Genomic DNA, 12,791 nt, shown 5'->3' with positions numbered 1-12,791 from the left:
AGCTTGCAGTGCTCTAGCTACAAAGGCAACTCATTCAGCTGCAGAGAGTTTGAAATAAGCCACTGAAGAACTACTCTCAGCACATTCACAACAACCAATTTAATTTATCCTAAATTTTACCAATATGTATACTTATTCATTTAACAAGCTATGTTTAATGTTTTAAAGTTTGGTTTTAATTAACAGAAGGACATTTTCTATTTTTGTTATTATTATTAATATAATAATTATTTATACAAAAAAATATATAGATACAGATATTATTTTTATATTCTTATGGGGAGAAATAATTCTGAATTAGCAAAAAATTGCAATTGGCAGGTTAGATTATTTTGTCTAAATTGCAATCAGTGCAACCCTATTCATTTTTCTACAATTATTACTGCACACACTAGGATATAATATTAATTGTGAATCTCAAATTAGACCAAGATGACAGCCTCAAAGGTAATTAGAGCGAAATGCAAGGGTTAAGGTTATGCAAGTTTTCGAACATACTTTCTGTGCTACCAAATTTATTTTTGTGCTACTGATTTTTTTGGCTTGCTGGCACCAGTGCTACCACCTAAAAAAATAAGCGTACAGCCCTGCTATACATGTAATTCTGACAGAGGCAACGGTGATAAAAGACCAGACCCAAGTTGTCAGCTACACTGCTTTTTTCTTAAATTTTCTGTGACGCTACCATTAGCAGTCCCAGATAGATTGATTAGTAAAACATTGGGTGCAGGTATTTGTAGCATCTCCACTGTGTCTTAATGTCTGTCCTGTTCCAGTGTCAGCAGCTGGAGCGCTTCCAGCGGACGCCCTCCACCACCTCTGAAGAGTCCATACGCTTCCCCAGCACCAGCTCTCTGGACCTGGACTCCAAAGAAGCAGCAGAGAAGCTCAAAGAGGTACAGATAACAATACTGAATAGAACATGATTCACAAAAGTAGAATGGATGCAAATGATTCCTACAACAACTACACTAACTGTCCTTCCTCTTGATGGAACAGTTAACATCTGTTTAAAAATGTCTGTTTACTTTTAATGTTTATAATGCACATTATTTATAATGTGTACCACTCCTAACTCATAATATACATCTGTACATATTGCGTTTACATATCTTTAATTATATTTAACATCATTCTATTACAAGTACAGTATCCTATTTAACTACGGTTATTAGTTTTCCTTTTATTTCCATGTACAGTATTCTATTTCGTTGGACATTTAATTTAACTTTATTTTGCATTCTACTTCAAATTTCGATGGCTCACCTTATCTGTGCACTTTTTATCTGCACTGTGTCCTTGCAGTACTTTTGTGTTTATTTGTGTCTCAGGTGTTGCTCTCTACACTTGTGTGTTTCTATTATAAATGTTCATCTTCTACAGTGTATTGCATTGTTGAGAGGAGCCTGGGACTTAAGAATTCCATTGTCAATAGCTGCTGCTGTGACTGTTGTGCTAATCTAAACTAAAGCATGTTGAATGTCTTGACTCCTGCAGGTGGAGCTGTCATCCTCTGCTCCCACCAAAGAGCCCTTCCTGCGCATCGGCTCCAAGCGCATGGGTAAGAGCTTCAACCCCTTCTCCTCCTCCTCCTCTAAGGCCCAGGCCGCAGAGAGAGAGAGCCAGCCCTCCAGCAGACTGCTGCAGCTCGCCAAGCCCAAGGACAAGAAGGACAAGAAGAAGAAGAAGGCCAAGGCAGGGGAGCACACACAGAAAGGTAACGCACACATAATGTACCTGGAGTATATCTGTCTACAAGGGAGAGATCTCTTTGTTTATATAATGTTAAAGGTGGAGTCAGAAACAAATGCTGGTTAAAATAAAGCCAAGGCTCTGTAAACAGGAATGTTGCTAGCTACAGTGGGCCCCCCCCTTTGTTGTACATACCAGATTACAGAGTCCTACTCCACCTTTAAATGGCAAAAGTTCAAATTGTTAATATCGTGTCATTTTGCATATGATGGCGTCTCTATCTATGCTCATTATTATATATATTATCATTACTTTTAGGAAATACACCTTGTTGCCTTCTGCCTGACAGTCAGGGGTTCAGATTGATACCACTCTCAGCCAACAGCTGGGTAGCGTAGCTTAGCATATTGTCTTAAGGTCACCTATGCAAACTGCACTTTTTTTTTCAACATTAACATGGGCCCCCAAAGTGGGTCTAGAGACTCCAAATGTATGAGAAAACAACACCTCCACCTCCCAGTCAGATTTCTCTCCGTTTTATAATGTGATTAGGGGAGAAGCCACGCCCCCTCATAACCAACCTAATTTAGCACTACCTCCACACACAGATGCCCCTTATGCTGGGTTTACACTAGAGCAGTGTGGCAGGGGGGGCGCAGATGAATATGTGAAAAAAAATAATAAAAAAATTTGTTTGTGTTTTTGATATTAACATCATATTAAACAAATGCAAGTGATCATACAAAAAAGGAATACAATGTTTTGGTCTAGAAAAGTTAATAGCCTAATAATTGAATCGGATCATCTGGGAGATAATCCGAGGTTAACTGATCACGTCACATTCACGTCCATGCACAGTGTGTATTGAGTTTATTCAAAAACAATTGGAAATGGGGCTGCCTTCAGTTTCCCATGCGCTGTGTATAGTCTATAGCCTATTTCAGCCTTGTCTGTGGAAATAAAGATTGCTGGACAAGAGTTCTTCTGCTTCGTTCCTCTCACTGCATTTAAATGCATTCATTATATTATAGAGAAAAATGTCTTGTTAAAGAAAAAGAGCTCCAAGCCCAACCCAGAGGACCCTGCATAATATTTTGTTTTAAATTAATATTTGTATGGAAAATTCATGTGTTTTCTTCAATAGCTTCTAATTCATCCGACCCAGTGTCTCCAAATGATTTGTTCACACAAAATTCCTCATATTTAGGGCCAATCCCATTTCTCATTTTCACCCCTTCCCCTACCCCTTGGCCCTACCCCTTGGCCCTCCAAACGGAGTGTGAAGGGGTAGGGAGGAAAATCTACCCCTATGAAATGGGACATCCCTACCCCTTCATGAAACTACTAGCTACATTAGTGGATAAGGTATCAATGATCACAATCTGTTATGATCAATCATTTTTTATTAACAATTGAAAAGGGACAATAAATAAAAATATCTAAAAACATTTAAAAATTATTAATATTGATGATACAAGTGACAATAAATAAATAAATACATCAGTGATTCTTGAGAACCGGGATAATACGGTGATAATCGTTATTTTCAGTACTTTACTAACTGTGGAAACAACTTACATTCGCGGCTGTCAATCTTCCCATCCATTTCCGTTGACACACGGCACCGCTTTCGGGGAAATTTCTTTTAACCCTTCGTTTGGAGTGTGGGTCCAGAAAATCTCCGTTTGGAGGGACGTTTGGCCCTACGCCTACGCCTACCCCTTGATTCCAGAGGGAATTGGGACACCCCTACCCCTTCACGTGAACGCGCAATTCGGAGGGGTAGGGCTAAGGGGTAGGGCGAAGGGGTGAATTGGGATTGAGCCAGCCTCTTAATTTTCCTCTCAAAGTGCACCAGATTCATAGCCTGGAAATCCAGACCCTGATATCTTGAACGATAGAGGGTCTGGCCACGATCAATAGTAATTTCCAACTCAAGGGGTGGATCCTACTCGTGCATTTCAAATGCCACTGCACACAGTTGGATAGCACTACAACCAATCAGAGCGATGCACAAGGTGACGTAAGCCCCTTTCGTTTAGCGAACAGCTGTTAAACTGTTAAATTAAACGTTTGCTGTTGTCGGTCGGCAAAACAGAACATTCCACTTACTTGCTAATGAAAGATTTGAGTGCCGTCTTCCAAATCGTTAAGGGTCGAGGCCAAAGCAGTCTCAAACTCACACAACATATCCGCAGCCATCTTTGATGTTTACTATCACGGCTTCGACGTCGCATGCACGTCACTGTCGTCATCCGGTTACGTCCTCCCCAGAGTACCATATAAAGGGCTCTGGCGCGCCCATATTAGATAGAACCAATTGAAACCATAGCCAGATTTCTGGTTTTCTTGATAAAGCTTCAACGGAGCGTGTCCAGACCAACACGCGCAGCAAATTTAATTTGCCAGCGCCTAGTGGCAGGTCTGGGAATGCCAGGCTACCAGATTCATGCATTTCACTTTAAAGCTACTACGAGTAAGTCGGCACGTTGGCGACACCTTTGAACAAAAGCGGTAGTATTATTACGACGCCAGCTGTCGTGAAGCTGTTTTGTAGCTCGTGCAGGCGTGCAAGATTCAAATAATCAGGAAGCAATATGGTGCGTGTCCGTGTGTTGAAAGTGTGAGGGCACCGGACTCTTTTCGGCTCCGTGAGTCTATGGGTGACACAGCATCAACTAATGCCAGTAAGTGCTAAACACACCTGATTGCAATGAGTTGATGCATTGTCACATCTCACGGATCTGAACGAGTCCCCGTGTCCTCACAAAAAGCGAATGAACGAGAGACGGCAGTTAGTATGGATCACGATGAGGTAATGTGTTTATGTTGTAAATAATGACTATTTCCGATGAATAATGGTCATCTGATGATGCTGGTGAGGCAAAGTAAACTTTGTTTTAGTAGGCTACCGCTCATTCATTTAGGAGTAAACACTGCAGTCTAGTTTCGCTGCGTGAAATTGTGTATACGTTGCTTGGCAACGCCCTCCCGCCCGACTATCACTCTCCCTTTTAGCTTTTCTTCATTGCATTTTCTTTTTTTTTCTTTTATGGTTCAGCCCCGTTATCGGTCATTATGACGACAAACAACTGTCTCAAACAAGGCTCCCGCTCCCCTTCCCTCACCTGGAGGGATAGGCTTCTCAAATCGCGTTCCTGCGCCTCACTGAAATCTGCGACCAATACGGATATGTGACCATAGAGCATGCACGCGTGAACCGAAAATCGGACTGGGTGTACGACCAGATCAAATGCAGTAATAAAAACTATATAAAAACGTCTTTCTTTGCACTGATGGTCTCGTTTGCTGTTAAAGGTAATTTATGATTATGAGAGGAAACATGAGGCTGTTTAAAAGATATTTAAAAGTTACTCGTTGCCGCTTTAAAAAGGTAAAAAAAAATCTCCCGGGGGGAGATGTTTAGAATGTTCCAAAAATATGTTTAAAATGTGTAAAATAGGAACAGAGTTGTTTAAAATGTGTAAAGATCTTTCAAAACACAGGGATTTTGAACTTTTTTTGGGGGGGGGGGGGCTCAGCTGAAATGTGTTCTCTGAGGGGGGGCTCACTCTCTCACACTTTGAAAACCCCTGTACTAGAGGATTTTGAAAAGACTGAAGACTGAAACCCTCTTACATCTGAAGACAATCAACTCACACCTGAAGATAACTAGTCATTAGTTTTCAGTCACAGAGTGAAATTTTGAAAAGACAGGGGTCTCATATTGCAAGACTACATTCCTTTTGAGATTAATATCATTTCCGCAAACGCGATTGTGATTATTTAATTAAAAACAAGTTAATTCAATATTCCGAGCGGGGGACTTCCTTTAGTTATTTGACCAGCTTTATTTGCTGATCTCACACCCCAATAACTTTAACTCCTAACCCTGTATTTGACGGTAGAGTGTTCAGGTTGCGCGGCTGTCAGCCTGGTTCTCCACCGAGGCTTCTATGAAAAAGTATCCGAAATAAGTGCCTCACCAGGCGGACACAGGTCGCGAATAATGCCGCTCCTCCTGTGTCGTGCTTGGTGCATGCGAGAGTGTGACAGTGTTTACGTAATTTTGCTTGAGCCAACCCCCTAAGACTAGCGATAATATCAAACCTGTTTGATAATGTCGAAACGTCAAGACGGGAAGAAGACTGGCTGAAATCGGGTCAGACCACCATACACCAAACGACTGAGATTACGTGCGCGCGCCACAACTCCAGCAAGACTCCCGTGATTTCAGTCCGACATTGGAAGATTGTCTGCGACTGTCAAATCGCGTGAAAAGTTGTGTAGTGTAAGCCCAGCATTAGTCTAATTTACAGTTCGATTCAAACCGGCAAATGGATTCAGGACCAATCAGAACAGACTGGGCTTTTTGGAAGGCGGGGCTTTGAACTGAACAAAAACTGAAGTGTAAAAGGGTGTGTGTGTGTGTGTGTATTTCTTTGACAGAATGTTGACTTGTGTCTCAATGTCTCTTCAGAAAGCACTGTGATGTCGGACCCTCAGAACGATGGAGACATCTTCTTCTGCTGAGGGCCGTGAGACAAGCTCTATCCTTCCAGAGGAACCAGACAACAAACCCTTAACTCTCTACTGGATAGAACCGGTCCAGTCCCCGCCGTTTACCTGTGAAGCCTTGCCTGCTCTCTGGTGTCTCCTACCTGCATGTGTCCCAGCTCAAACCAAGGGTAACTGAGACACCAGGGTGAAGCCCATGACTCAACCGGGACAAACTGTAATCGACAAACGTGCCAAGAATCTATCTCCTCTGAGCTTCCACCAGTGAGACAGAGAGATGGAGGAGCCACAGAGCGTGAGCCACAAGAGAGGGAAGACAGACAGTTGATTTTCTTCAGCTGTCAGTCACACACCACGTCACATGGTGCTTCCCACTCAAAGATCTTGTCATCACTTTAAACTGTAGCCAAACTTTTATTTTAAAGGTGCACTATGCAGTTTCAGGGGAGATTTGTGTACATTTTTCTCTACATATAATTCTTAGCATTGAATAATTATTATATAAAAAAATTATTTGAGGGCACCTGAAACCAAACATAAAGGTACGAACACACTGCACTCCGCGGCGTGGCGATTGGCCGCGCGAATCGCAGGTTCTGCGCCGCGTGATCATATTGGGTCATATTGTGTCCGCCGCCCGCCGCCCGACCAGAGTAGCCTTCTCCTGCTCTGGGGATATGCTGGCGCTGGTGCTAACCGGTGCTGAGAGCACCAGTCTGCTGTGCTGATGGTGCTTTACCCAAGCTAACTGGTGCTAACTTGGTTCATAAAGCAAAACTGATAGCTGTACACAGCAGGCAACAGACACAGAGGCTATTCACAGAACTTATGGGAGCAAACTGTGGCGCGGCCGGTGGCAAAAAGTTCAATATTTTCAACTTCTGCGGCGGCCGTGCCGCCCTAGCCGCAAGATACATTGACTTTCTATGTATACTCGTCTCGCGGCGGTGTGCAGTGTGTTCACACCTTTAGACTAGAATATGTTTGCAAATCAAAAACTGTGGGCCCTGCTGCTGTAAACAACAACAGTAAAACTTTTCAGGAAGCTTTCTAACTTCAAACAGTGTTTTCCGGGGAACCAGTTTTGTGGTTATGATGGTTTGTTTATTCAGTTATGAGAATATACCATAGAAAATGATCACTTCTCTGACACCCCAAAAAGTAACATAGTGCACCTTTAACATCCTCCCTTAACAAGAGCCATTTCTTTCCAGTATTGCTGTTGCTAACAAGTCCACTGACTATTAATCTAATGTGTGATTTGTGCATCCTTTACGTTTGCTCTAACCAGTTGAATTAGTTGAGCTGACAAAACAAGACATACTGTAAGAGGTGGTAACAGATTAGGTGTTTGTAACAGTTAAGAGCATCGGTCAGTGTCCACACAGGTCAGCCAGCGTGTACTTTACAACAAGGTCACAGACAATCAATCAACGACACATCAGACAGTAGAAAGAGATGGATGCATACATAGGAACGCCCCTAGTCTATGGGATGTGTTGACATCATTGAATGAAGTGCATGCTCCAAGCAGCTGCTGTAAGTCAGATAATCATCTCCAGTCTCTTCAAATGTCTAGGTTTTTTCTTCTTTCAATCATGAAATGTATCAGTCGCTATGGACGACAGACTCCATCTTTGATCATGTTGGCAGTGGGACACAACAGCACAACACAATCAGGAATACAACGTGCACTTTATATACATGAGAGAGCCATGCTTTATTTGACGGCTTTGACATTTCCCAATCATTAAATCATCATTTTACCCATCAATTTAAAAACGTTTTATTTTTAAGCTTTATTTTTAATATAATATGTCAAATTGTGTGTACGGAGTACCGGAAGACTTAAAAGAAGCAAATTAGTTTTCTTTATTCTTGTTCACACTAAGTTATGATCTTTAATTCTCTGTCTGGACCTAGGTGGCTTCATATGTACAGTATGATTGCTTGCAGGTAATTTTTAAAAATGTTCACTTTGTTTATGTATGTTCCTTTAACTGAATTCATGAAGTGTATATCAATTTACACTGAACACATCAGTTTCCCTTGAATTCATATCACAACGTTTTTCTGTAGGAAAAGTTCTAGTAAAATGATGACGAGTAAATTATTTGTTAATGACAGAGCTGTAAAATAAAACACAAGTAGTTATGTAGTAGTGGGTATGGGTCACAATGCATTACAATAGACTTTAAATGGATTTCTATTAAGATGATACGACAAAATCATTCTAAAGTTTAAAAAAACGTAAAAATAAGAAAGGTCCTTTATGAGTATGATTGATCATTGTATGTTTAGTAGGACACCATATTGTTTTTTCTGATCTCTTTCCATTTGTCATGATAGTTTAGCTTTTACTTGTTTCACATACAAATCCTCCAACTAGTCCAGTGCTAAAAAAAACACAACGCTCCAAAGTAAAATCTATCATAAAATCTATAAGTGAGAGAAGAGTATTGAGGTTGACTGGTTGATCCATTGCTGTGGAAATGCACATTATATTGAAGTTGTCATCTTATGTCAGTATTGTATATTTACTGGTAGTAAAAAAAAGGTAACTTTGAGTCTTCAATTAATTGTTTTTTTTGCCATTATATGAGAATTTACACTATTTATGAAAAGCCAGGTTTGCCCTAAACTCGGGCTTGGCATGCTTTTATTGTGAAAGAACAATCCTTAATGAACTAACAGTAAAGTCAAAGTTTGTTTAAGCAGATCACAATCAAAAGAGTTCTGGAATCGCTCTTTCATCGAATGTATGTGACGAGTGGACAGAAAGCCAAAAGCTGATGATAGCCAACCCTTCCCCTAAATGCAGTGTGTCTTTAGCTGTGCTCTTATGGGGGCACACCCTAACACAGTGCAGCTCCCTCAGGCTCATATTCATGCACCACAAGAACTCACGGCTTCACGTTTTGCACCACATTGATTTTTTTCCCTTCTATTCTGCAGAAAAATATTTCATTGTTCAGTGTCATTTCCTGTTGAGAGGAGCATATTGCTATGCAAAGTGTGTGTGTGTGTGTGCGTGATCACCAGCAGTACTTAGTCTCCATCACTTAGTCCTTCCCTCTTTGATACACACGCAACAAAACCAAATTCACTTTCCTTTAGAGAATATGTCAGTCGAGAAGACAATTCTGCATCCCATGACAATGCCACTTTTCTGCAGCAGCAATGTATTTCAGAATGACCACAGTATCACAAAGAACAAAATCAATGTGTTAATTGACCAGTCAAAACGCCATTGTTCTGTTTACAGAGACGTTTCATTCAAAAAATTCAAATAAAATTCATTGCCCAGCCCAGGTAGCTGGTTGTTTTAACGGTATCTTTTTCTCCAAACACACATGTGTTGTATTGCACCTTGGCTCGGTCAACAAGTTTCCAAAACCAATATCCACCGGGTAAAGTTTACCACGTCAGTTTACAGACTGGAGTCAACCTGTGAATATGGCTCTGGGTCAGTTTACATGATAAAACATGTATTCTTACACAGCGATAAATCAATAATAACAATGAATGTATACATTTGATATGCAAAATAAAGAAAAGAGATCGCTAATAATGATTTCAGTTGGACTGAAACAGATTTAGCATTGGATGTAAGAGCAGTACATGAAAACCATTTCAAAAAAGAGAATGACCAAAATACCAACCCTAATCATTTATTTCTTGTTGTGTTCAATATGTATTCTTATGCGAGTATGTTTATATTGAATGACTTATGAGTTTTTTTTTAAGATAAAGAATTTATTTTGAGATGACAATACATGGTGTTTGTGACATAATGGTATAATGCGCTTTGTAAATAGTCTGAATCATCAGAAAGATTAAGAAGGGCTATTAGACTATTTGCCAACTTAAAAAAAGAAACTTTCCCAAAACCCATCCTTTATATTTTTCAACACTGTTCTTAATTTCAAGCTAAGGGCACAGAGGGTTAATTCACATGGTAGCAGCCAGGGCCCTGATGTGATATGAGAGATAAGTTTGGAAAACCAAATTACAAATCCCCCCCACTCCCTATGATCCAGTTTTCTTTTCTCTTGTACAGTTTCATACAAAATCTACAGCTTTTGGATCCCTGAAACCAAAAAAAATTTATGATCTAAGTAGTCTGACGAGGAATTGGAAGCGGACATCTTGAGGTTTGCCAAGAGCTGAGCCTGCTGGGAGGCTGGGCTCTCTTCACATTGTTCTAATTCAGCATGCACTAGAATTTAGCTAAAAAAAACAATTTTACAAGCTCACATTGACCGTACAGTTTTTGCACTGAGCTTTTTTGAATTTGTATTGTGAATGTGTACTAAAACCAGGAGGTTTCAACATTTATTTTCCTCATTTTATGTACAAAGAAAAAAGGGCAAAGCAACAAAAAAATTGTAAATATGTTTTATGTACAAATTTGAACTTCCAGTGTGACGACTGGATTTGTTTAGTTGGATGATTGTTTTTGTTTTTTAATAATAATAATAATAAAAAAAGCTTTATTTATCTGTCTTCTTCCTGTTTAAAAAATGTACAGTCATTTTCTCTCTTCAATAAATAACTATGCTGTTTGTCATGTGACGCATGTTGTGTGGTTCTTTTGGTGGAGCGAGGGAGAACACGGGATAAAGCATATGAAACCACCAGGAGGATGAATTCGGAAATTAATTTTACAAATGAGAGCTCTACCCTGTGTTACTTATTGCAGAAATATATTTAGGGTATCCCAATTCTTGTGGTCAGATTTTCTAGTGTCTACTACATCCGGCCGAGATTTTTAGTGTTGAAAACATCATCCTATTTGGGTGATTCTGACCCACAATCCAGTGCGCACCGAAAGTGACGTCGTCCAATCAGCGAACAGAGCGAGTGGCTGAGAACAATGACGTCGAAGTCGCGCTCCAGTTTCAGAAGAGAAAAAACAGAAGAGAGGAAGATTTAGCTCTACTAAAAAAATGAGGCCGAAAATGGAAAACCCTTGAGATAATAAAGAACTCATGGAAGACCAACATCATACTAGCTACTTTCCTAGCCCATAATTTACTAGCCTGGCACCGCCTGCCTACTATTAGGCCTACTTCCGCTCTTTTTTCATTTCCCTTCAGTAGTCAGTCTGGACCTCCGGTATATTAATGGGTTTTTCCCTGCCAGATTTTTGGCGGTCCAATCAGCGAATAGAGGGAGTGGCTGAGAACAATGAAGTTGAGGTCGTCCGCCAGTCAGAAGCTGGCGCATGACATACATCACGACCAGGAGTGTGCACGTGTACATGTGTAACCGGTTAGTAAATCATAACCGTTTAGGAAAAATCAAGCAATTAAATCATTAAAGTTTGGAAAATGACTTCAGGAGTGGGGGGCGACGTGAGCTACTGTGGGCTGCTAAAGCAGATAACACAACACATGGTTATGTTACAATATTTATTCATTTAACTATTTAACTGCTATGCCTTCAGTTTCACTTTACTTTTCATCTCCGTCTTAAACAGCTGGTCCTATCAGCTGGTCGGCTCAAAATTATGAAATACGCCGCTCTGCCTCTCTCTGTCTATCTATCTACCCATCTTTCTCACTGCACACTGTCACTCCAACAACACCGGCAAAACAAACAAAAAAATTCAGAATTTGTCTGAAACTCACACTTTGATTGGAGGATGAATTCTTCCCATTTCAAAGGTCAAAAAGGTCAATGTGACCTCGCCTATTAGGAGCGCGATATCTCATGAACGCTTTGAGGGATTCTCTTCCAATGTCCACTCCGACTCTAAGATGAACTGAATAGATTTTGGAGGTTGAAGGTTAATGCGACCATACATAGTGTGAGGTGGCAGTGACCGTGTAGCATATTTTAGCTTCTTAGTAGCTTAGCCTTCTTTTAAAGCATTGCCTACCACCACTGGACTTTCACCGGTCAGCAGCTCTCTGTCTCGCGTGAGTATTTCTAGTTTGTTCTTCTTCTCTGGTAATTGATTAACTGCGTGGCTGATTTGGCGACTTTCAAAGTGCTGTCCATTACCAGGTGAGTTAAGAGGGGAGTTATTCATGGTACTCATTTATTGACCCTATACATTATTATAGTACATCATCTGTCATGTCCTCAGTCATCTCCTTGTTAAACACAATACTTCCATAGTAATTCAAAAATTCAAACAAACATGCCACCCAGACCCATGACTTAGGCTTGGCACATCAACACTTGGTTACAAAAGGGTCACAACAAAAAAGAAAGCAACGGCAAAAAAACATGCAGAGTACAGACATTAACAACACCAGAAAGGATATTGATTTAGTGGGACATGCTTGAAAGAGGAGGGGTTAAGTGGAGGAAGATTGCAAACCATTAAAAAGTAGCTGGTTGTGGAGGTACAAACCATGGCACGTGATTTGATTAGTTACAGTGTATGTACACTCACCGGCAACTTTATTAGGTACAGCGGTACATTTTCTTGTTAACACATATAACTAATCAGCCAATCACATGTCAGCAACTCAATGCATTTAGGCATGTAGACCTGGACGGGACAACTTATTGAGGTTGAAACCAAGCAACATAATGGGGAAGAAAGGGGTTTTAAGTGACTTTGAACA

The 12,791-nt window shown here is 40.5% G+C and overlaps 1 protein-coding gene across 4 annotated transcripts in view; it reads left to right on the top strand.

Annotated features, from left to right (window-relative positions):
* The window catches only part of LOC307250839 (A-kinase anchoring protein 13), a 201,779-nt gene extending 190,994 nt beyond the window's left edge, over window positions 1–10,785 (top strand). For all 4 annotated transcript variants that reach the window (XM_080028071.1, XM_080028073.1, XM_080028072.1 and 1 more), the window contains 3 exons: window positions 777–896; window positions 1,498–1,717; window positions 6,173–10,785. In XM_080028071.1, coding sequence (XP_079884197.1) covers window positions 777–896; window positions 1,498–1,717; window positions 6,173–6,225 — 393 coding nt within the window. In that variant the 3' untranslated portion in view covers window positions 6,226–10,785. The remainder of the gene's footprint in view (window positions 1–776; window positions 897–1,497; window positions 1,718–6,172) is intronic.
* The last annotated feature ends 2,006 nt before the right edge of the window (window positions 10,786–12,791 follow it).

Source organism: Ammodytes marinus (assembly GCF_949987685.1).
Source record: "Ammodytes marinus genome assembly, chromosome: 5".
Classification (NCBI taxonomy): Eukaryota; Metazoa; Chordata; class Actinopteri; order Uranoscopiformes; family Ammodytidae; genus Ammodytes; species Ammodytes marinus.
The sequence above is the reverse complement of the archived record's forward strand: the minus strand, read 5'-3'. Positions and strand labels throughout refer to the sequence as shown.